This window comes from Protopterus annectens, chromosome 14.part0, assembly GCF_019279795.1.
Source record: "Protopterus annectens isolate FY-2018-M chromosome 14.part0, PAN1.0, whole genome shotgun sequence".
NCBI classification, from domain to species: domain Eukaryota; kingdom Metazoa; phylum Chordata; order Ceratodontiformes; family Protopteridae; genus Protopterus; species Protopterus annectens.
In genome coordinates this window covers 610,782,247-610,808,071 of record NC_056748.1, presented here as the reverse complement: position 1 = coordinate 610,808,071, position 25,825 = coordinate 610,782,247, and the positions used below count along the sequence as shown (strand labels likewise).

Here is a 25,825-nt window from a genome sequence, read left to right as displayed (position 1 = left end):
CCCCAGTTTGTTTTCGTCAAGGGCAGGTCATGCCTACTAAACCTATGACCCTCTTCAAGAAGGTCACTACAGCCAAGGACAAGGGCAAAATGGTAAATACTGCCTACCTCGACCTGGCAAATGCATTTAACAATACCTCACTCCAGTATTATACACAAACTCTCAAATTTAGGGACAAGTTTCTATGTCACCCAACAGATAGCCAAATGGCTCATGGATAGATACACAAAGCCAGGGAGGAGAAATCCACCTCCACCAGAAGGCCTGTTACCAGTGGTGTCCAAAAGGGCACGATATTATGACCTCTCCTATTCAGAATATACTTATCTCAAGTCAAAGAAAATGTATAGATCCTTTGCTTGACCAAATCTGCTGACAACTGCAAGCTGGGTACAATCAATGAATCTCCGAAAGATATACATATCCTCCAGGAGGGTCTGACACAGACAAATGACCAAAACTCAGTGCAAAAAGTTGGATAATTATATCCCTTGGGAAGAAGATAATCCCTGCAAATTATAACACTGGTAACACTTCCCTAAGTGTAGACCCAGTGATAAGGGACTTGGGAACTCAGGCTGACCGCAATCAGAACTTTCACCAACATATGTCCATGGTGGTGGTAAAATCCTTCTACTTGGCACAGCTTATAAGTGCATGACATCTCGAGCAAAGAAGATCACAGTCCCACTGTACTCAATCCTCATTAGACCAATAATTACACTGTTCAGCATATAACAGACCAGGAATTTGCAGCTGGAGTGACCACAGAGGTTCCTCGCTAAAGGAACAGTGGGTGCAAATAATACATCCTCTGCAGACCGCCTCAAGACTGTCCCTGTACTCCATCTCCTACAGACTACTGATGTGTGATCTATGCCTAACCTACAAAGCATTCTCTGTACCAGCCCGGATGGATCTCCTCCACATTCACAAAACAAACATCACTAGAATTACCTGATTTAAGGATGTCAGTCTCTACTGCGACATAAAAATATGTTGGAGGGACAAGTATATAGCTCAGAGAGTATCCATTCTCTGGAAGAGACACCCCATTCATGTGAAGCACAGCTCTTCCCTAAGCCTATTCAAATGCAATTTGGACGAATGTATGGGAAATCACAAATTCACCCCTGGCTTGTTGCCTGTGTCCCTTATAGACAGGGACAACTTTTAGATATCCTACATTACAGGAATGTAACAAAGCCATTCTAGTCCTTGGACACCGATATGTGTGAAATTAGGGTATGAATGGCTAGGCTTAAAAAGGCTCTAAGAGGACACTCTGGTCCATAGTAGATGAAAGAATTATACCACAGGAACCCAGAGAAAAAAGGGTGTGGCTTGAACAACAACAGTTGGCCACTAAAGGTTCACTCATCAATGGCTGAGGCATTGTCTGAGACAGCAGTAAGGGCTCTTAACTGTGTTCCTTTTTAGGCATAGAAGGGGAAGAACCAGCAGGACCAGAGTAACTATCGAAGCTTCAACTAAAGAAGAGGTCTGAATGCCAGTAAGAAGTGCTAAAATTAGTAGGTAGGATGGTAAGCTCTCAAACACACTCCATGAAGGCTAACAAGTAGATGTAGCTTAATGAAGATAAACCACATCCCTGGCCCATATATTGTATGCTATGAACCTTCTCACCAGTGTAACAGGCTAGAACACTTCCCTTCACCTAGATGGCAAGCTAGCATCAGCCACTAATTCCCACCCTCCATCACTGGCTTCTCCACCATCTACACTACTACCCGACTCCAGTATCTAGATCACAAGTCAGGGCTTCAACCCTCTGCACCCCATACCTGGCTGAATAACATAATATTTAAGTTAAGAAGTTTTTAATGTAAATCAGACAATTTATTAAACCACTTGGGTCCAACAACCACATAGCCATAAAAAATATACAAGTCATAAACAAGAGCAATGTCAAATATATCTATATCTATATATACAAATTCATAAATAAATAAATAAATATATATATGTATATATGTATATATATATATATATATATATATATATATATATATATGTGTGTATATATATATATATATATATATATATATGTGTGTGTATATATATATATATATATATATATATATATATATGTATATATATATATATATATATATATATATATATATAATATATACACACACACACAAATACAGTGCAATGAAAAAGTATTTGCCCCCTTCCTGATTTATTTTTTTGTATGCTTGTCACACTTAAATCTTTCAGATCAAACAAATGTAAATATTAGACAAAGATAACCCAAGTAAACACAAAATGCAGTTTTTAAGTGATTTTATTTATTTAGGAAAAAAACTATCCAAACCTACATGGCCCTATGTGAAAAAGTAATTCCCCCTAAACCTAATAACTGGTTGTGCCACCCTTAGCAGTAACAACTGCAATCAAGCATTTGCGATAACTGGCAATGAGTCTTTCACATTGCTGTTGAGGAATTTTGACCCACTCTTCTTTGCAGAATTGTTTTAATTCAGCCATATTGGAGGGTTTCTGAGCATGAACTGCCTTTTTAAGGTCATGGCCACAGGATCTTAATTGGAGTCAAGTCTGGACTTTGACTAGGCCACTCTAAAACCTTTATTTTGTTTTTTTTTAAGCCATTTAGAGGTGGACTTGCTGGTGTGTTTTGGATCATTGTCCTGCTGCAGAATCCAAGTGCGCTTCAGCTGGAGGTCACGAACTGATGGCCGGACATTCGCCTTCAAAATATTTTGGTAGACAATTTATGGTTCCATCAATCACAGCAAGTCGTCCAGGTCCAGAAGCAGCAAAGCAGCCCCAGACAGTACAGTTGTGTACACTTACCATAAATGTAGATGTTCGAGTGTATTCACTGTTGCAGTCATTACATTTGGGTAATCTGCTGGCAGGTTGCCCTCAGTCGATTTGAATAACAAAGTCTTGGGTCCTGCGTTGGTTGCTGTCTCCTCTTCCATGACGTCATGTCGTCAGGGGTATAAAACATGCAGCCAACACCATTTTATTCAGTTTTTTTTGCCCCAGATGTCAGGTGCCCCCCAAATGGGGAGCAAAAATATATATAAACTTGTAAATATATAAATGCAGTTTTAGAAACATAAACTTTACCTTCGACTAAAAGCAAATAAACCACAAAGGCTTATGAGTACAGTGTAGGAAAGAAAGGGTATAGAAAGGGGGGTGGTGGGTGGGTAACCCGGACTGCAACAGTGAATACACTGGAACATCTACATTTATACACAACTGTACTATGTTCTACATGTTTCACTGTTGCAGTCATTATATTTGGGTAGAATCCCAAAGCTATGGATAGGAGGATGGAACTAAACAGCATTCAGAACGGCTATAAGGCCCTGCAGGACTGCAGTGGCAAAGCCTGCCCTGGATTTAGAGAAGAGAGGTAAATGATAATGCTTTGTGAAGGTATGAACAGAGCTCCAAGTAGCAGCTTCTAGAATGTCTTTGGTTGGTATCCCTCTGAGAAAAGCTGCTGAAGTAGAGGCGGCCCTGGTGGAATGTGATCTGATCCCCTTGGGCACAGGTTTACCATGGTGCAAATAGCAGAAACGAATGCAGTGGCTTATCCATTTAGAAATAATCTGCTTTGATATAGCCTTCCCCTCTGATCCTGCAGCAAATGCTACCAGTAGTTGCTCAGACTTTCTTAGGGATTTGGTCCTGTTTAAGTAAAATCTTAGTTGTCTGTGTACATCCAATGAATGCAGAATCCGCTCTCCCTTGTTCTGTGGATTTGGGTAAAATGTTGGCAGGTGAATGGTCTGGTTAAGAGCCACACTGGATACCACCTTAGGCATAAAAGAAGGATTGGTCCTGAGGGCCACCCTGTCCGGGTAAATATAATGAAAGGCTCCACTGCCATGAGAGCCTGTAGTTCTAAAACCCTTCTTGCTGAAGTGACTGCCAAGAGAAAAGCTGTTTTCCAAGACAGAAATGTTATATCCACAGTTGCTGCTGGTTCAAAAGGAGGCAGTGTGAGTTTTTCTAGCACAAAACTGAGGTCCCATGCAGGAGTTGGTGCTCTCCTGGGAGGCCTTAAATTTTTGGCCCCTCTAAGATACTGTTTAAGCAGTGGATGAGAAAAAAGGGGAGGGTCTGTGTTGTAATGAGCCGAGATGGCAGAGGCATGGATTTTTTTTGAAGAAAAAGACAGGCCCTTGTGAAGCATCTCAGTTAAGTATTGTAAAATCTGAGGAATATTGGGGTTTGCTGTGTCTATTCCTTGTGCTTGGTTCCAAGCACATAATCTCTTCCATTTATCAGCATAAGATTTTCTAGTACTAGGCCTTCTGGCTTCCAAAATGACATTCATCACAGATTTACTGAGAGGTGTAGTTTGAATAATTAGTTGACTAGCCATGCTGCAAGATTCAGAGTATGGAGCTGAGTGTGCAGAATTTGATAGTTCTGCTGAGACAGTAGATGAGGTATTTGAGGCAAGTACCATGGAGGAAGGTGTGACATATTCCTTAGAAGCAGGTACCAGTGCTGGCGAGGCCAGTCCGGAGCAATTAGGATCATTTTTGTTTTTTCCTGTCTGAATTTTAGTAAGATCTTGGAGAGTAGAGGCAGAGGGGGAAAAGCATAGACTGATAGGTTTTTCCAGCTGAAGGATAGAGCATCCATTTCCATGCTTTTTTGTGACGAGTTCTTGTCCAGAATTTGTCCAACTGATAATTTTGGGGAAAGGCAAATAGATCTATGTCTGGGCTGCCCCATTTCTGTGTTAACATGCTGAAGATTTGTGGATCCAGTTTCAATTCGTGTGGGTCCATAAGATTTCTGCTTAGGTTGTCTGCCAGAGTATTTTGCTTTCCTGGCAGGAACTGAGCTTGAAGATGTACTTGGTAAGTCAAGGCGGTGTTCCACAAGGCCATGGCTAATCTGCAAAAGGGGTAGGAATGTGTACCCCCCCGCTTGTTTATGTACCACATAACTGTGGTGTTGTCAGTCTTTATCAGTAGTTGTCCTGGATGGAGTAAGTCCTTGAAGGCTGTCAGAGCATTCTGAACAGCTAGCATTTCTTTCTTTCTGTTTGATATGCAGATGCATCTGGTTTGGGCTCCATTTGCCCTGAATGCATCTCCCTGCCAGGTGGGCCCCCCAAGCATAGTCTGATGCGTCTGTAGTTAGGGTTTGGGTGGCAGGGGGTAGAGTGAATGACAGTCCCTTGTTGTGGTGACATGTCTCTGCCCACCAAAAAAACTCCTGTTGTAGGCAGGGAATGAGAGGAATCATTGTTTCCAGGCTGTGACAATATTGACTCCATAAACTTTTTAGGTACCATTGAAGTTTCCTCATATGCAGTCTCGCATATGGAATTAGTAGAATGCAGGATGCCATGAACCCCAAAGCCTGCAGAATTTGTCTTGCAGATAACTGGGGTTTTGTTGCCATTTGTTTGAAATATGTTGGCAGTTGCCTTTGTTTGTCTGGCGTGAGGTAAGCTATCTGGGCAACTGTATTCAAGCTTGCACCCAGGAATGTAATTATTTGAGAGGGTACCAGTTGTGTTTTATTTTCATTTATGGAAGCCTTTTAACAAACACCAGATGTTGAAGAAGAGTGTCCTTGTCCTCTGCTTGAATGAGACAATCGTCCAGATAAGGATAAATTTGAATGTTTCTTTGTCTGCAGAATGCAATTACTCATGCCAGGCACTTTGTAAAGACCCTGGGCGCAGTAGATAAGCCAAAGGGCAGTGCTGAGAATTGGTAATGCAAAAAGCCTGCTTTGAAGCGGAGGTATCGTCTGCATGATTCCCTTTTTGGGATATGCAGGTTTGCCTCTTAAGTCTAGAGTTACTAACCAAGCATTCTTGCCTTGCATACACAGAAGCTGTTGTAAAGTCAGCATTTTGAAGTTTTGGAATGTCCAGGAACGTGTTCAGAATCGATAAGTCCAGTATTGGACGCCATGAATTGTCTTTTCTGGGTACCAGGAAAAGTCTTGAATAAAAATCTTGTCCTTTTTCCTTTTCTGGTACCGGTTGAATAGCCCCCATATCCATGAGGGACATGACTTGTTTCTGGGCCTCTGCTCACTGGTTTTGTGGCAGATCCGGCCATCCGCTTGGAATTGGCAGAGTATGGAAATGAAATCTCTACCCTGAGATACTATGTTTAATACCCACTTGTCCTGGGTAATTAACTGCCAATTTTGAGCATGAAGTGCTAGTTTTCCCCCCAAGGGGGCTGCCAAAAGATAAGTGCTTGGAGATGGTAGAGGAAAGTCATTGAGACTGCTTACTGTAGGGTTGTGCTTTGTTTCCTCCAGATTTGGAGGTGGAGGCACCCCGCTGCTTTGACCTGTAAGAACCCTGTTGATTGATATTTAGAGCCTTTTGAGTGCCTGGGTTTGCCCTGAGTGGCTCTGTTGGACACAGGAAAGGACAAATTTTTAGTAGGCCAGTGCCTACTGAACCTGGGTGGCTGCACTTGTAAGAAATCTTTTACAGTTTGCACAGATTTAGCTTGGTCTTCCATTTTCTTTAAAACCTCTTCTGCCTTATTACCAAACAGAGTATCATGCTGCATAGGGGCATCCAACAATTTAGCTTTAACATGATATGGTTGAGTCATGAACACTGACCTTAACTGAGGCAAGTGAGGCCTGCAGTTCTTCAGATGATGTTCTGGGTTCTTTTGTGACCTCTTGGATGAGTCGTCACTGTGCTCTTGTGGTAATTTTTGTAGGCTGGCCACTCCTGGGAAGGTTCACCACTGTTCCATGTTTTCTCCATTTGCGGATAATGGCTCTCACCGTGGTTTGCTTGGAGTCCCAAAGCTTTAGAAATGGCTTTGTAACCTTTTCCAGACTGATAGATGTCAATTACTTTGTTTCTCATCTGTTCTGGAATTTCTTTAGATTGCGGCATTATGTCTTCCTTTTTGGGATCTTTTGGCCTACTTTACTTTGTCTAACAGTTTCTATTTAAGTGATCTCTTGATTCAACAGGTCTGGCAGTAATCAGGCCTGGGTTTGGCTAGTGAAATTGAACTCAGCTTTCCCAAAAATATGATTAACTACAGTTATTTCAAGATTTAACAAGGGGGGCAATTACTTTTTCATACAGGGCTATGTAGGTTTGAATAGGTTTTTTCCCTTTATCATCACTTAAAAACTGCATTTTGTGTTTACTTGGGTTATATCTTTGTCTAATACTTAAATTTGTTTGATGATCTGAAACATTTAAGTGTGACAAACATGTAAATAAATAAGAAATCAGGAAGGGGCAAAGACTTTTTCATTGCACTATATACACACACACACACACACGTGTGTGTGTGTGTGTGTGTGTGTATAAACTGTTGCACAGAAAATAAAGAAAAAGAACAATGTGACAGCAAACTTAGTTTAGTAATACACAACTTCTAGTGCCACAGCAAGAATGTCTTCATAGGAAGTAAAAAAAAATCAAACAAACATGCACATTTTATGTGTGTGCGCACGCATGTATATACACGCTTATCTATATCTACAGATATATAAAAGGATACACACATTGTAATAAAAATTTATATATATATATATATATATATATATATATATATATATATATATATATATATATATATATATATATATATATATATATATATATATATATATACATACACATACACACACACACCCCTGTTAAAATGCCAGGTGTTTGTGATATAACAAAAATGAGACCACAATAAATAATTTCAAAACTTTTCCCACTGTTAATGTGACCTATAACCTATGCAATTCAACTGAAAAACAAACAAATCTGTTAGGGAAAAAATATAAAAAAAATGAAAAACATAAAATACGCTGGTTGCATAAGTGTGCACATCCTTAAACTAATACTTTGTTGTGTGTACACACACTTAAACTAACACTTTGTTGAAGCACCTTTAAATTTAATTATAGCATTCATTCTTCTTTGGTAGGAGTTTATAAGCATGGCACATCTTGGCTTGGCAATATTTGCCCGCTCTTCCTTGCAAAAGCACTCCAAATCTGTCAGATTGCAAGGGCATCTCTTGTGCGCAGCCCTCTTCAGGTCACCCCACAGATTTACTATTGGATTTAGGTCTGGGCTCTGACTGGACCATTCGAAAACTTAAATTTTCTTCTGGTGAAGCCATTCTTTTGTTGATTAAGATGTATGTTTGGGGTCACTGTCGTGTTGAAAGGTGAAATTCCTCTTCATCTTCAGCTTTCTAGCAGATGCCTGAAGGTTTTGGGACAAAAGTGACTGGTATTTGGAACTGTTCATAATTCCCTCCACCTTGACTAAAGCCCCAGTTCCAACTGAAGAAAAGCAACCCCAAAGCATGCTACTGTCACCACCATGCTTCACCAAGGGGATGGTGTTCTTTTGGTGATGCAAAGTTTTGTTTTTATCCAAACATACCTTTGGAATTGTGGCCAAAAAGTTCATCCTTGGTCTCATCAGACCATAACACATTTTCCCACACACATTTGGCAGACTGGATGTATTGTTTTGCAAATTTCAGCTGGGCCTGAATGTTTTTCTGTGTGAGAAAAGGCTTCCGTCTTACAACCCTACCCCATAGTCCAGACATATGGAGAATATGGGATACCGTTGTCACATATACAAAACCCGTACTTGCCAGAAATTACTGCAGCTCCTTCAGTGTTGCTGTATGTCTCTTGGCAGCCTACCTGACCAGTTTTTGTCTTGTCTTTTCATCAATTTTGGAGGGATGTCCAGTTCTTTATAATGTCATTGTTGTCCCATATTTTCTCCACTTTTTGATGACCGTCTTCACTGTGTTCCATGGTATATCCAATGCTGTGGAAATTTTTTTGTACCCTTCTCCTGACTGATACCTTTCAACAATGAGATCCCTTTGATGCTTTGTAAGCTCTCTGTGAACCATGGCTTTTGCTGTAGCAGGCAACTGAGTAAATGCCAGGAAAATCCTACTAGGACAGCTGAACTTTATTTGGGGTTAATCAGAGTTTCTTTAATTGATGGCAGGTGTGTACCAAAAAGACTGAATGTTTTAATTAAATCAAAAGGAGCGTCAACCAAGTATTAGTTTAATGGTGTGCACACACAACAAGGTATTAGTTTAAGGGTGTGCACACTTATGCAGGCAGCGTATTGTACGTTTTTTATTTTTTACATTTTTCCCCCTAACAGATTTGTTGGTTTTTCAACTGAATTGTACAGGTTATAGGTAGCATTAAAGGTGGAAAAAGTTCTGAAATTATTTATTGTGGTCTCATTTTTTTTTATATCACAAAAACCTGGCATTAACAGGGGTGTGTAAACTTTTTATATCCACTGTACACACAACCAGACACACACACACACACACACAATAATAAAATCAATTACAATTACTTAAAAAATTCTTCCAATTTATTTCCCTATCCAAACAATTTGAAATTATTCCCATTTTAAAATACATAAACTTCCCCTATAAAACAATTTCTGTTTAATCAAATGTTCATCCACATAAGTAGTTTGTAATACTCATGTGGCAAGTAGTAGATTAGAATTTCTATCACAGTTAAAAGCAAAATGATCCCAAAAGAACTTTTGGCCCTTGCTGTTCTAATATCCCTCAAATATTCCTTACGTCCATCACAAAAACACCTCTGATGCTCCAATATAAAGTAAACCACAAGGGCATTTTAATGCGTACATCACTTGATCAAAAACACAGTTTGATCTACCAACTGACACAGATTTTGTACCATTAACAACATAAAATTCTGAAAACAACATTACAACAACTACAGGCACCACTAGGAGTGGTACCCAAGTTGTACATAGCAATTAGCAAACTCTGGTCAACATCATATAGAAAATTATTGCAAACTAATAAATCAAATAAATTACATCCCCTAAAGAAATATTAGTAACTTAAAAAATCAACTTTGATAAATTCTAATATACAGTTACAAGGACATCATACATGTCTTTGTGTGTCTGTATATATGTGTGTATATATATATATACATATATACACATACATACATACATAAATACACACACACACACACACACACACACACACACACACACACACACACACACACACACACACACACGTGTGAGTGTATGTAGTATATAAGAGCTAATTCTTTATTCAGCTTGGAACTCTCTAACCAAAAGCTGTTTAAAAAAAAGAAATTCGCAAAACAGTAATCAATGCAGAAAAATACATTTACTGCTTTTTTAAAGGGGAGTGTCAAATACCAAACAAACAGATTTCATCTGTCACCGGGACAGACACTACTGAACTTCCAAAATTAGCCATTTTTGTAAGAACTCCAGTTTTGTGTTTTTCGTTTATCTGCACATTAATCAATAACTGGATAAGAAAGCTTCAGTCCTTAGAAATTTGGTACAACCCAAGGGTAAATGTTTTTTTTCTCACCAGATAGAATATATGAAATGTCACCATTTCAGGTAAAACTCCCAATAAGCAATGCAATGCAGACTGCAAATTTTTTTAACGCTTAAATTATAGAATGATTCCTTTTATGACAGAATAAATCATTTAAAATGCATGGATTAGCTATAAATTATATAGTAAAAGAAAGTATACCTTATGTAGTTACAAATCTATATATACATACTATTTTGTCAAACCTTTGGACACATGACATGACTGGAATACATAGTGCTCTTGCAATGAAATGGAGTATGTATGCAGATGGATTACTACTGCTGACTTATCAAATTTACCCTTATAAAAGTGGAATGCACTTTTAAGCACAAGATGGTCCTCCCAATAAACAGGAATAAATGCAGACATAGAATATAGCATTATATACACGGCTTGCTTTAAAGTAAATGGCCCAAGTTATACCTTAGTGTATACAGCTGTAAGATATTTTTTTCATTGCTTACATTTCAGTTAAATATGGAACACCCCGCCCTTTAATACAATGCTTTTATGACACTGCTCAAAAGATCTACTTTAGAAATTTACTTGTACTGTCTTATATTACCTATAATGTTTAAAGGAGTAATTATTACAGGAAAATAGACTCAGTACTACATAGAACATAATTTTGTTTCTTATTTGCTTCTCATCATGTCATGTTTAGCCTGGTTAGGAAAGGAAAACAAGGTAAGAGCACATTTCGCAATCACTTCTGCTGTTTAAAACGTTTTCCAAACAAGGTCTTAATACAATCTTTGCTTATAAAGTTTCTCAATCCAATGTATTCAAGCAATTATGCCCAAGACAGTAGGTATTATCAAACAATTATAGCACACCCAGGGGTGTTTGGAGGGCCTTACCACCCCATAGTGTTAATGACCTAATAACTCCTACCCTGGAGGGCACTCCTGCATTTAGAGAACAGGCTGCCTGTTGAACTGTTTTGCATTTTTATTACAATATACTTTAAAATTTTGACGCAAAGCTGTTCATTTGCCTTATGTTTCAAACTTATTGTGGCATATACAATTGTATTTTAGTAGTATTTTAGATCTAAAATATGTATGTATTTACTATCTATACATGCATACGAGTGTGCACATACATACTTGCTCAGCAGACACAGCTGTCTCACTGTAATCAAATTAATGGAAAAAACTCAAAGAGTATAAGGTGCTGCCATAGCAGGCCTTAGGCATAGACCAACTAGGCGGCCGCCTAGGGCACCGCTCTAGCAGGGGCGCTTTTTCAGTGTTTATTTGGTGTAGGTAAACCAGGATGGGGGCACCAGGTAGTGTGGTGGGGGGCACCATTAAGCCCTTTTGCCTAGGGCACCAGTTGACCTAAGGCCACTGCTGGGCACTGCAAAACCCCATCCCCTACCCATGCTTCTTACCTGTACCTGATTTTTACCGCATAGTTCTGCTTTGTCCCTGGTAGAACGTTTGAGATAAAAATCTGTCAACAATACCAGATATTAGAGTTTCATATGACTTACTGTTTAAGCAATGCATGCAAAGTTGGTATGCTTCTTCTCTGTCTCTCTCTCATGCTATTATTCTTTCTCTCTCTCTTTCTCACACACATGCAGAAATACACAGACATGCACAATCACACACAAAGACACTTTTTTAAATTTTACATTTACTAAACAGAAGATTTGCATTTAGCAAGTATAAAAGTGGTGTCCATTTGTTTTTTGTTTTTTTCTCTCAGCTTCAAGGCACCTCACCTTAATTCACTGCCACGAAGCACCAGGCTTGTTTTTTTAAAGGGCACTACTTGTACATTAATCTCTTGTTGGAGAACACCGATTCTCTAATGAGGGTAGGGATATATGCTTTGCCCATTCTCTAACAGTGAGTAAAAAGGCCTACAACAGTTCATGCTTCATCTGGAATGTTTGTTTGTCTTTTCGCATTTTCCCGGTTAGGGGTTGCCACAGAAGAACTCCGGTCCGCTAATTATTGGCAGTCGATTTTTATGGTGCCAAGTTGCCAGCCCGATGCCCAACCTTCAGCGAAGGCACGCCCATTCACACATGTCTTTCGGAGGCCACTCGACCGCGGGGAGGACATGCAGACTCCACACAGAAGGTGCTCCAGCCGAGAATTGAACAGGAGAACCTCTTGCTGTGAGGCAACAACGCTACCGTTGTACCACTGCGGACATAACACTTCATCTGGAATAAACTCTCAAAATGCACTACTAGAAAAGTAGCATGTATATAATGTATACATTTTAATGTTTTATTCTACACTAAACTTTCAAGGTAATAAAATACACATTCAAGCTGGAAATGAAGATCAAACTTTTCTGTACACAACACTGTTTTTCCAATTATATCATATTTTCGGTTCTATATTACAAGATTGAAGCTTTACTTAATCAAATAAGTGAAGCTCAAACTTGTAATATAGAAACTGTAAATGATCAAACAGCCAATTTAACCCAGGGAAACACTTCCCTTGGCCGTTCTGTACAGTATGTCCATTTCTCCAATTTTGAGCGATCTTCGAGTTGGTATATTTAGGTAGGTGGGGTGTTGGGGGTAAAGGCCCCCACTTGATTTCGGATATAAAGTTTTTTTTTTTTTGATTTGGCCAAGGGAAGTGTTTCCTTTGGTTGAATCGTCCGTTCGACAATTTTAGCTGTCGATATTACAAGATCGAGCTTTAGTTATTCGATTAACTAAAGCTTTGATGTTGTACTATAGACGCACATTTTCTTGCCAATAAAAAGCATGCCTTGAGTTTAGAACACAGATTTTTTTAAACTTTCCCCTGACAACTAACAGTCTGACTGTTATTTGGAGGTGTCTGGCAGGTAAATAACTACAAGGGCGTACAACAATAGGCAAGCAAGATCCTGAATAACTGAGGATTTTTTTAAACTTTCATGGACATTTGAACTTATTAAGGGTATGGCAAGTAGCTGGCACTTAAAAGTCTTCATCTGTTAGGTAGATAATTAGGTCTGGGGAGAGAGGGAGGTAGTTGCTTGTATAACCAGTTTCCAAAACCAATACGACAGAAGTTACAGAATCTAAAAGATCCACTAAGTAGGCTCTTAAGTACTCAGGAGAACTTGGAAGAAGAGGAAGAGGAAGTTACACTACTGTTGTGAAATGTGTACTTTGAGAATGTAAGAGGACATGAAACCACATTTTTTATGAGTAGTGTAAGAAACAACTACCTTCTGGCCTCAAAGTGTCTTACATGGATTACTGGTCTGTAATGAAGCTGAACTGGTAAACAGTTTCTTTGTACTTGTCCATGCATCAGTGGCAAGAAACATTTTACTTACCTTGTTAAACAGTGCTGCCTGCCTGAACTAGCGATATGAGTCTGTTTTAATCCTTTTAATTTTTTGTACCTAAAGACTGTCCAGCAAGTGTCATTATACTCTCTTCAAGTGGAGTTTCATTCAGAGAATGTAGCAGGTACAACGTTAAATACAGGAACCAAACTCCACTCCCCCTCCTTAAATGCAAATAAAAAAAAGCTGCAGCCCAAAGCTCAAAATGAAAGGATGGTCTTTTATTCTACTGAATTAACACTTTTAGTTGAAACAGACAGACACACAGTTAACTAAGCGCTTCCGCCTAGCATTACAGCTAATTTATTTATTGTATTGTTCAGTCATTTGTTGAAATAGCAAGCCACTACTGATGCTATCAAGTCTTTTAATGTCTCTTTCAAGGTTCTGTAACTTTCTATTGTTGTCTCGCTTAATTATATGGAACCCAGTCTTATCAAATAGTTCAATAAGGTCTGAATGCATTATAGAATTTTTCTATGTACCTATACATATACATACATATATATATATATATATATATATATATATATATATACATACATACATATATATATATATATATATATATATATATATACATATATATATATATATATATATATATATAGACATATATACATATAGACATACATATATATATATATATATATACATATATATATATATATATACACATATAATATACATATATATACATACATATATATATACATATATATATATACATATAATATACATATATATATACATATATATATATATATATATATAATATACATATATATATATACATATATATATATATATATATATATATACATATATATACATATATATACATATATATATATAAACGCACACACAATTTTTTAGGGGAGTTATAGTCCTTTACGTGGTTCTATCTCACATTTTCTCCTGGTGGCAGCTAAGACATTCTTCATACATGAAAGGGTGACTGTCAAACAAACCTTACTCACTCCAAACAAAATGAAAATTTCTGCAACAAACTTGCAACTACTGAATAAAAAACACAATACACAGTGGTAGATACAACACCCTCAGGTTTACTCCTCTTGGTACCTCGGCTATTCGCCTCCATGGGATATTATACATCCAAAAAAATCACAGTTTTTATAGTATTCTAATTCATATACATCATAAGCCCATCGGATTAATTGAACAATTAAACCCTAAACACACACAACACGTAGTGAAATGCAAATCCAGCGTGATATAGAAAACATAATTGAATAAGTTAGTTATAGAAACAAAATTCATTATATTTATTAAACATTAAATAAATACATATCTACTAATAAATATATACAAGTTAATCTATAAATTTTAAATAAATATATAAATATTAATTTCCACTTGATTCCCTTTATTCACAAACACTATTAAAATATCAAAGCAACATCTAAATGAGTGAAAAACATTACAAAACAAAGACTAAGAAAATTAATGAAATTGCATCAATACCTCTTGATTCAACCCCCCCCCCCCCCGGATATAGAGTTATAAAATTAAAAATGAAGGCGGTTTCCAAAAAATTTGACCTGGTTTGGACATTATTCCCAAATCCAGTGATATCAGCTAGAACACTAAAAAACAATGAACCACTGTCTCCCTCATGCGCTGTCATAAAATGCTGAGCTACTGTACTTTCTCTTTTCCTGTTCCTAATATCTGACAAATGCTCCAAACTTCGAATCCTAACTTTACGCTTTGTCTGCCCTATGTACCATCTGGTATTGGTATAACCACAACCCAATATATAAATGACACCACAAGTCTTGCAATTAAATCTACCCCTAGTTTGATATTTCCTACCATTAATAAATGTGTTAGACAAATTCCTAATCCTAGAACATAGATTGCAGCTGCCACAAGGGAAGGCCCCATACCTCTGGTTTGAATCACATAACTTAATGGATTTGTTTAATAATTCTCTCAAATTATAAAACCTTTTGTAAGAGAAAGTGACTTTCTTTGGGAAAACTTTTCCCAAAGCCTCATCTGAACTTATCAAAGACCACAACTGTTTAACCACCTTAACTACCCTCTCAGAAAAGGCACTATATTTCATGACATAAAATATGTCATCCTCTTTCACTTTGGACTTGATATAAAAATCAAAGGTATGGCCTCTCATCTCCCTAACCCTACCACTACCCATTACTTTGTTTTTGGCAGCTGCAACTAGTTCAGCAGAATAGCCCCTATTTAATAACCTACTTTAAACTAATTCCAATTCTCCTTGTTTTTGTCCAAACTGGGATGTGCTGGACCAAGTCCGTTTAAATTCCCCTAAGGGTAGCGCATCTATCAAATGTCTAGGATGCAAACTTGATGCAAACAGAAAATTAAATTAACAGCGGTTTGTTTGTTATACGGCTTGAACTAAATCTGATCATCTTCAACAAAAAAAGTCAGATTCAAAAAATTCATAACTTCTCTATTCATTACATATAGGTTCATAGGTTCATACTAGGCTATCTGCCCGAGGGCATTTACAAGCCTAGCCCATAGTTTTGTGGCTTACGCCACCCCTTTAGTATGGGGAACTATATCCATTATTTTGCTGTGCCTCTGTCGAGCAGTGACACTGAGGTAATCCCTGGGGTATATCTGCGATCTCCCATCCATTGGTCAAGATTTCTCTTGAACAAGGCCAGCGAGGTGCTCTGCCTCACATATACCGGGATTTTATTCCACAGCATAGGGAGTCTTTGGGTGATGAATCTATCCCTCCAGCACGTCCTATTAATAGCCATGTCGAGGTTTAAGTCTCCTGCCCTTGTGGCTCTGACGGATCTAGATTTTTTGAGGTGAAGCATATTCATCAAATCTGGGTTTGACATGGCCTTGTATGTTAGGCAAAGGTCACCTCTGAGCAAGCGGTAAGCGACTGAATAGAGCTGGAGTTCTTTCAGTCGGGCAGCATAGGACAGATGTTTGAGACCCTTTATCCTTTTGGTGAGGAACTTTTGTGGCCTCTCCAGCTGCTGCAAGTGTCGGGTCAGATACATTCGAATGGGGCATTGTACTCAATCATTGGTCTGATGAGTGATGAGTATAGGAGACTATGACCTCCCTTGATCTAGATGAGAATCCCTTCATGATAAGGTGGGCAATGTAGAAGGTCTTCCTAACTACTTTAGCTACATGGGTGTCGAATGACAGACTACTATCAACCTGGGTCCCCAGGTCCCTGATAACTTCTTCTGTGCTCAGTGGATTGCCACCTACTTGGTAGCTAGGGGTAACCTTGTTTTTCCCGAAGGGTATGACTATGCATTTTTTGGCATTTAACTTTAGGCCATGGCTCTGGCACCAGTTATCCGTTTCTGTGAGACCCTTCTGAAGGATATCTGTGTCAGATGTGTTTTCTACTATGGCAGCCAGTTTGCAGTCATCTGCAAACTTTGTCAGCCATAACCCTCCTGTGTTTGCTTGTACCGGAAAAGTAGATGCCAAACAAGAGTGGGCCCAGGACTGAGCCCTGTGGTACACCACTTGTGACAGGCTTTGAGTCTGACATGGTGCCAGCAACTCTGACCCTGTGGGTTCTGTCACTCAGCCAGTTTGCAACCCATCTTGTGATGTATGGGTTAACATTTAAGCTGATGAGTTTTTCAATGATACCCGAGTGGGGTATTGTATCGAAGGCCTTCGCCAGATCGAGGTAGGCTGTATGGACTGCCTTTCCTCATCAATGGCTTTGGTGACTGTTTGAAAAAGTCAACCAAGTTTAGAAGGCATGATCTGCCTTTGACAAAGCCAAACTGGGATGGATCCAAAGTCTGCAAATTCCTATGTCTTTATTTATGAGGTCCATTATGATCCTCTCCATGGCTTTGCAGATAAGGCTTGTCAAGCTAATGGGCGGTAATTTCCAGGGTCGGTGGAGGCACCACCTTTGTGAAGTGGGACCACAGTTGCAGTGCGCCACTCCCTGGGTACGTATCCAGAGGTAAGACTATGATTAAACAGCTGTCCTAGCTGTGGGTTTAATTCCTCGTTGAGTTCGTGGAGCACACAGCCGGGGACACCATCAGGTCCCATGGATGCTGTGTTTTTTGCTTTGGAGAGAGCAGTTCTCACTTGGGCGTTGGAGATGTTTGGGGGGCTGCAATCGCTTGGTATAGATATCTCTCCTTTTGGGAGTTTAATCCATGAGTGTTATGATTTAACCCTTCAAAGAAACTTTTGAAGTCTTTCATGGGCCCCCGACAAATCATGATCAAATCATCAACATATCTTTTATACATGATGACATTTTTCTTAAAAAAATCCATTGGATACATAAATGTATTCTCAAAATGTCCCATATATATATTTGCATATGCGGGGGCATATGCTGCCCCCATTGCCATACCCTTTTTCTGTAAAAAAAAAAAAAAAAAAAAAAAAAAAAAAAAAAAAAAAAACTTTATTGTCAAACACAACATAATTATGTTTTAAACAAAATTCCAATAGCTCAATTATATAAGATGACCGTGGTCCTTCACCTAATGTCCTATAAACTGCTTTCAAACCCTTAGTTGTAGTAATGTTGATATACAAAGAAACCACATCCATACTGACCCAAAAATAATCTTGCCAGGTAACACTCTTCATCATATTACATAAATGCTGGCCATTCTTGATGTAAGAAGAAATTTATAACATGTAAGGTTTAAGCAAAAAAATCAAGAAAAGTTCCAACATTATACATAAAAGACTTCCTACCTGATACTATTGGTCTGCCGGGGGGGGGGGGGGGTCTTCAAACCTATCCTTATGTATCTTAGGTATGGCAAAAAAAGTGGATTAACAGGATTTACTATGAATCATTTTTTAACATCTTGACTATTCAAAAAACCTAATCTTTCTCCTTTCTCCAATAACTCCAACAACATCTTATTAAATTTTTGTAATGGATTGAAAGTTAAACAAGTATAATCTTCAATTATTTCTAACAATTTCATAGCCATTTGATTATACTGCTGCCTATTCATGACTACCCAATTGCCCCCCTTATCAGCCACACAGAATACTGTATTATCAGCCTGTGCACAACGATTTTTCAAACTTTCCCATTCCCTTTTTGTTAGATTATACTCCCTACAACAAAATTGTTTAAACAAATTTTCTATGTTGTAATACAACAACTTCTCAAAACAACATAAAATTTGATTAACTTTTGGCGGACAAAAGGAACTCTCATGAAAAGGTAGTCTAGGTAAACATAAGAGACCATACCCTATATGTAAACTAAATGTATTTTCTTCATTAGCCATTATGTTTGAATCGGAGATATCATATTCAAAAACATTTTCATAGTCATAAATAGAGAAGTTTAATAATGAGTCATTGTCCATAGCAGAACCAAATTCCAAACCTCTGTCATTACTTTCATTGTTAATTTTAGAAAAATGAACCTTAAGATGCAGTTTATGACAAAACTTGTTTTCCTCAATAAGAACTCTCGCTAAGGAAGGTAACGTAGTTGGTACGAACTTCGCTCCTTTCAATAACAAATTCTTTACATCTTCAGAAATATCAAGGTTTGAAAGATTTATAATGTTCAAACCACTGCTAGAAACACTAGAAAAATTATCTGTTACATCTTCCCTTACGCTTAAGATTTGCCATTCCTGCTAGCTGCTCCCTCATCAGCTCTCTGCTGTTGTCCCGATTGGACCCCTCAGGTGATGCCTCGCCAGGGATACTTTCAAAACAGACGCACTTTTTGGATGAGAAGTCTCCTGATGATACTGAACCGTCTCTGCTGGAATTAACGAATCTAAGTTGATTCTTTTTAGACCTCCCCTGATGAGGTTTCTGTTGCTAATAATATACTTGGCCAGACTGGAACTCATTAGTATCACGTATGAGCTTCTTTCTCTTACCATCTATCACTTCAATTTCAGCTTTGTCAAGCTTAGCTGAAATATCCTTCACTTTTAACCCCCAAGTGGTCATGGAACAATCTTTTTTTAATGCACTCCTCCACTGAGGAAATGTCTTTACGCATTCTGTCAGAAAGTCTGTTGTTCCTTTTTACTAGCACTCTTAACCATCCTAGAGTGCATTCAAGCAAAATTTGTCGCCACCCATCCAACAGATCTTGTTCTTCCTCACCAAACTCGCCGGCTGGCAAATTGTTCACTCTAAGCCCTCTTGGAGTTATGTGCAAGCTCAAATATTTCTCCAAGAGCTTAGTATCATAATATAAACTCAGTTCTTTAACAGTCTTTCCAGCCTTTCCCATTGGCCAGTTGCTCCACTTACTTCATTTGGACCCCAGGTACTGGTCTGTAGAAATTTTCTCTCTCTCTCCTTGACAAGAGCAGAGAAAGAGCGAGCATCGCCACCATTACGTTGACCACCATTTACACTGTTGGACTCCATGATGTAATCTCACCACTTTCCAAAACCAAAGATAAATCCAAACAAAATGAAAACTTCTGCAACGAACTTGCAACTACTGAATAAAAAACACAACACAATGGTAGATATAACACCCTCAGATTTACTCCTGCTGGTACCTCGGCTATTCGCATTCATGGGATATTACACATCCAAAAAATCACAGTTTTTATAGTATTCTAATTCAAATACATCAGAAGCCCATCCCATTAATTAAACAATTAAACCTTAAAACACATACAACACCTAGTGAAATGCAAATCCAGCGTAATATATAAAACATGATAATTGAATAAGTTATAGAAACAAAATTCATTACATTTATTAAACATTAAATACATATCTACTAATAAATATATATGTTAATCTATAAATTTTAAATACATATATTATATAAATATTAATTTCCACTGGATTCCCTTTATTCACAAACACTATTAAAATATCAAAGCAACATCTAAATGAGTGAAAAACATTACAAAACAAAGACTAAGAAAATAATTGAATTTATTAGTAGATATGTATTTATTTAATGTTTAGGGATTTTCATTCAGCCCTGAGACTACTCATAAGATAAGCACGACAAAAAGTATCTTACAACTATGTTAGCACTTTCATTACCAATGATACCAGCTAAAAAACTTTTGCATATGCATTTTGAGGACTTTGACTTGAAAAAGCATATGCAAAAGCATTTTAGCTGGTCTCACTGATAATACAACTGCTAACGTGGTTGTATGATCCTTTTTTGTTCCGTTTATTAGTTATTTATAATGATGTAACATTTATCTACTGAGCTTTCCTCTAGTTGGGCTTACTATGCAATAGTTATCACAGAGATGCATACACACGCACGCACACTTCCCATATCTGTTAAGCGATATGTCTCTGTGTGGCTATGTTTGGAATGCTATTTAACACTGCTACCACAGTCTTTGTGAGGGGTCAGCCTGACAATAGCTCAAAACTAACTTCTCCTGCTGGAAAAACAATCAGAAGGGGGTTGTTTGCTATATGCCACCCCCAAAAAAAACCCATTTACAGGTCAAAGCTGCCAGAAGTACATATGGTTGCCTTCTTTCTAAACCAACAAGGATGACATAAGTTATATTTATGTTTGGTAGTTTCCACACAGGAATAAGGGTATGAGTTGTTAATCAGCTGCTTCCTGTGGTTTAGCGGTTCATTTCCACAGTCACTAGCTGCCTACTGTATGACTCTGAGCATGCTCCTTAACCAGGTGATAGTCCTGGCCTGGGTATGAAAAAGGTCCACGAGAATCAGTGCTCCACCCTGGTTAACAGAAACAAATAAATACACTGCATGATCACAGTACTTTCATCTACTTACCCATATCATCATCAAAAATAGACTTTGTTTCTGTTTTTTTCTTTGTCTTCTTTTCTTTTGGTTTCACTGTTACATCAGCAAAAATATCAACATCTTCATCAAACAGACTGGAGGCCAATGTTTTTTCTTGAGTCTTTTTAGCTGGTTTTGCAGTTTCACTTGCAAAAATGTCATCCTAAACATAAATATACTTATTAAATGAATGAAAAATGGAAACATGGCTACACTTAACAATTAATTTACTGATGACAAATTATATCATCATCCAAGTATCAAGCTTTTCTTCACCACAAGCGCCTTTACCTTCTCTTTAATTTGACGTGTGGAGCAACAAATACAAAGAAAGCATAATTTAATTAAGTCTCCTTTTGATTTTGGTTTTCTATGAACATATGCCTTTCTCAGTATGTTGTAATTTTTAATATATCACATTGTCCATAACAACACTCTGAGTACAAGTTGAAAATACGTGAGCAGATAGCACACATGGAATGGCACAAAACGTGATGTGCATTGTTAAGACACCAGGAGAATGATGCATACAACTTGCATTTAAGACCTTTGCAAAAGGAAGAAATTTAGTCAATACTCTTGTCAAACCAAGGAAATAAGTATAAATATTTATTTAGGAGCTTGCAACTAACAATAAAGAAGGTCACTGAAAAAGAATGTGTGTGGACAGTGTCTTAAGACATACTTGAAGAAAGCACTACATTAGCGTATTATCATTCTAAGCAAAACAGCAAGACGGAAACCGACTAAGATGAAAGAGAGACAATGCAATGTCACACTGTTGGGATACAGAGTAAATTATGGCAAATAAATATTCTGGCTGAAAAATGAAACCACCTCAGTATACCTACTCCCAGCATTTAAAATATTAGCAGCTACTTGGCAATCAGACAGGGGGGGCAGTGATGCCTCACATTGCTTGGAATTCACTGGTTCATTCTCAACTAGAGTACATTCTCTGCAGAGGCTGCATGTTCTCCTCATGACCACATGGGGCTCCACTAGTGTCTCTGGCTTCTTCATACATGTCAAAGACAGAGTGGCAAGTTAACTGAAAATATTGCAGTCACTAGGAGAGTGTGTGTGTGCGTGTGTGTGTGTGTGTGTGTGTGTGTGTGTGTGTGTGTGTGTGTGTGTGCGCGCACACCTCCTGCAATGCACTGGCATCCTATAAGATGTCTTTCCTCCTTGCACCTGATACTTAAGACAGACTCTGCTGTATACTTCATCAGAGTACATTCACAGCAAAACTGTTCTCTCTGTGATATGGTGAGAAGTTTTGGCAATCTATGTGTGGACAGAAGTTCGCTGAATAGGCTTAAGTATCTTGTAAGGATGTCTCCTGGGCACCTCCCACACGAATGTATAGCATGCATAGCCCACAAAGAGGAAGTTCTGATGCAGAGCCAGGACATGTTGGAATAATTATATTTCTAGGAAAGCCTGCACATACCACAAGATGAGTTACAGATAGTTTTTGGGGACAGAAAAGTCTGGCCTACAAGTTCATCTTGGTACCATTATGGTAGGAGAGTTACAAAATGGACAGAATAAATGTATTTATTATTTTATTTACTGACATATGTTTACTGGGAAAGTTTGACGTGGTAATGAATACCCATTTTCAGCAGATGCCTGGGGAGAAAAGCTCCAGAGTGTCAAATAAAACACTAGTACAAATGTAAAAAAAAAAAAAAAAACATGTAAACAGTTGAGGTGCATGAGTTTGGAATACACAGGTTACAATACAGCATAAAGAGACATCAGTGATATAAAAAAATAAATGAAAAAATTATGATTAAATATGACAATCAGTATACACAAAAGTATTAAAAGTACAGTCTATTGTGCTAGGAAATAAAAATTAAAAAGTCCACCTTAAGAGTGGGGAGAGGGCAAGTGACAGGTATATATACATAGTATGAGAGGTTAGGTTAGTAAGAATGTAAAGTATTTGTTAATACAGATAATGCAGTTGAGGTGCATGGGTATAGCCATGAGTTAGTAAGAAATTCTTTGAGAGAGGACTTAAATACATGAAAGATTGGATATAGTTCTGATTGAATTTGGGATATAGTTCCACAGTTTAGATATGAAGTTTGAGTATAAACTTTGCCCCATACTTTTTTTGACTTCTAGATTTCAAGCAGTTTCTTTGTCTTGAGAGTGCAGAGGGAGATTTGGGAGACAGTGATGAAGTATTGAAGAGACAGAAGGGTATGTAGAGAGGTTAAGTTGTTGTTGTGTATGGGGTAGTCAATGTGAGACTTCTAACCAGCTGAGAGCATGTAATGCACAGCAATGATGAGCTTTATGTGGCAGGTTAGCTGCAAGTCTAGTTATCTCATTATAACATTGCTCCAGTTGTGACTTTAGAGACATCTGGATGTTAGTCAAAACTGGTGAGTCATAGAGAAGAGAGGGTATAAAACAGATATTAGCTAGGGTGATTCTACTAGAAAGAGTAAAGAATTTATTTGCTCTATGTAGTAAGCCTAGCCTTTGATGAGTTACTTTTATAAAGTTTTGTATGTGAAGATCAGACTTTAAATTGTCATCTATAGTGACTCCAAGTAATCTGGAATGGGTAACTACTTCAATAGTAGTTTAGTCTCTTGGGGATTAAATAAGTTGATTTTGACGTAGCCACAGTTCAACTGAGTTGAAGGCACTTTGTGTCAGGGATTGTAGCTGTAGTGGGCTCACAGATAAGAGTTGAGTCATCTGCATAATAAATAAAGCAAGCTTGCTGAAAGGAGGTATATAGGTTATTGGTGAATATGTTAAAAAGCAGTGGACTGAGAACAGAGCCTTGACGAACACTTATTTTAACTAGGAGAAAAGGAGAGCAAGAAGAGAGACAATTTGACAGATGGATATCTTTCAGATAGGTAGTTATAAAACCACACAAGAGTTGGTTTGGAAAAGCCTAGACAGGGCATTTGAGTCAGATGTTTCTCATGTGACACTGTGTCAAAAACTTTTGAAAAATCTAGAAAAACAGAAAAGATGAACTTAACATGGTCTCTAGCCTTATTAATGGTGTTGGGAAAGTTGAAGAGAGCATTAGTGTTGCCATGGACTGGTTGGAAAGCATGTTATGTTGGGGTTAGATCATTTTGCTAGAGGTACTGAAGCAGTTACTTGTGAATACACTTTTCCAGGATCTTAGAATGGGGCGGGCGGGAGGAGTAAGAAGACAGTTGTTCTAAAGTTAGAGATTTCAGGGGAGCTACCTCCTTTATGGAGTGGAATATTGAAGATTTTTTTTCCCACAGGGCAGGGACATGGGAGTCTTGAATAGATCTGTTAATGAGAAATGAGACTGGGTATGCTGTAGAGTTTGCAGCTTAAAGTAGTCAGCAGGAAGATCATCTGCAGCAGGACAACAGGGTTTAAGTTTCTTTAGTAACTGTTTAACAAACAATGTGCAGACAGGTTGGTGATTGAAGGCATTGATGTCAGGACTGGTAGAGTTGAAGTAGATTAAATGGTTGGGGGGACATGGAGGTAAGAGACTATGATGTCTATGAAAAAAGTGTTAAATTTGACAGTTGTTTCTGAGGGGGTAAAGTCTGGACGGGTTTAGTGAGGAAGGGCAGCCAGGTTGAAAATATTTCTTAACTGAGATCCAGAATTTCTTTGAATTTTTTTATGATTATCTTAAGGGTCACAGTAATAATTTTTTTGACTAGATAAATCTGCTTCTTGGTGAGGATGTGCAACTCCTAGTAAGGCTTGAATGGTTTTATCATTGTGCCATTGTTTCCATGCTTTTTCACGTTTCTGCATTAGAATTTTTGTAGAATGAAACAGCCAGAGGGGTTCAGTATTTTTTAATCCTTTATTTCTAGTAGGAACAAGGATATTTAAAGTATTCATGAATATATTGCTGAATTTGCTGACAGCTTTGTCAAGGGGTAGGGTTTTGAGTGGAGATCAACTGATGGATTTTAGAAGATTACTGAGTGTATCAAGATGAAAATTAGAAAGATTTTGTGTAGATCTGCATTGATGTTTTTTTTAGTTGATGTGTGATTTCTCCATTGGTGAATATAGGGTGATGGTCACTAAGGGAATCAGGTGGTAACCACTGAGACAGCATACTTGCTGGGGTCAAATATCCAGTCAAGGATAGAATTTTTACAACTCACTTTGTTGAGTCAAGTGGGGGAAGAGATAATCTGTTTGAATCCATACCAGTTAAGATTAGTAGTTGGTGTTTTAGTTATTACAGATAACCCGCCAATGTTAATGTTGCCTAAGGGTGTTTTAGTTGTTACAGATAACCC

At 37.9% G+C, this 25,825-nt stretch overlaps 1 protein-coding gene across 3 annotated transcripts in view; it reads right to left on the bottom strand.

Moving 5' to 3' along the window:
* The window catches only part of LOC122789133 (WASH complex subunit 2A-like), a 2,558,205-nt gene that overhangs the window by 107,758 nt on the left and 2,424,622 nt on the right, over positions 1–25,825 (bottom strand). For all 3 annotated transcript variants that reach the window (XM_044056354.1, XM_044056357.1, XM_044056356.1), the window contains one exon: positions 21,522–21,696. In XM_044056354.1, the coding sequence (XP_043912289.1) occupies positions 21,522–21,696 (175 nt within the window). The remainder of the gene's footprint in view (positions 1–21,521; positions 21,697–25,825) is intronic.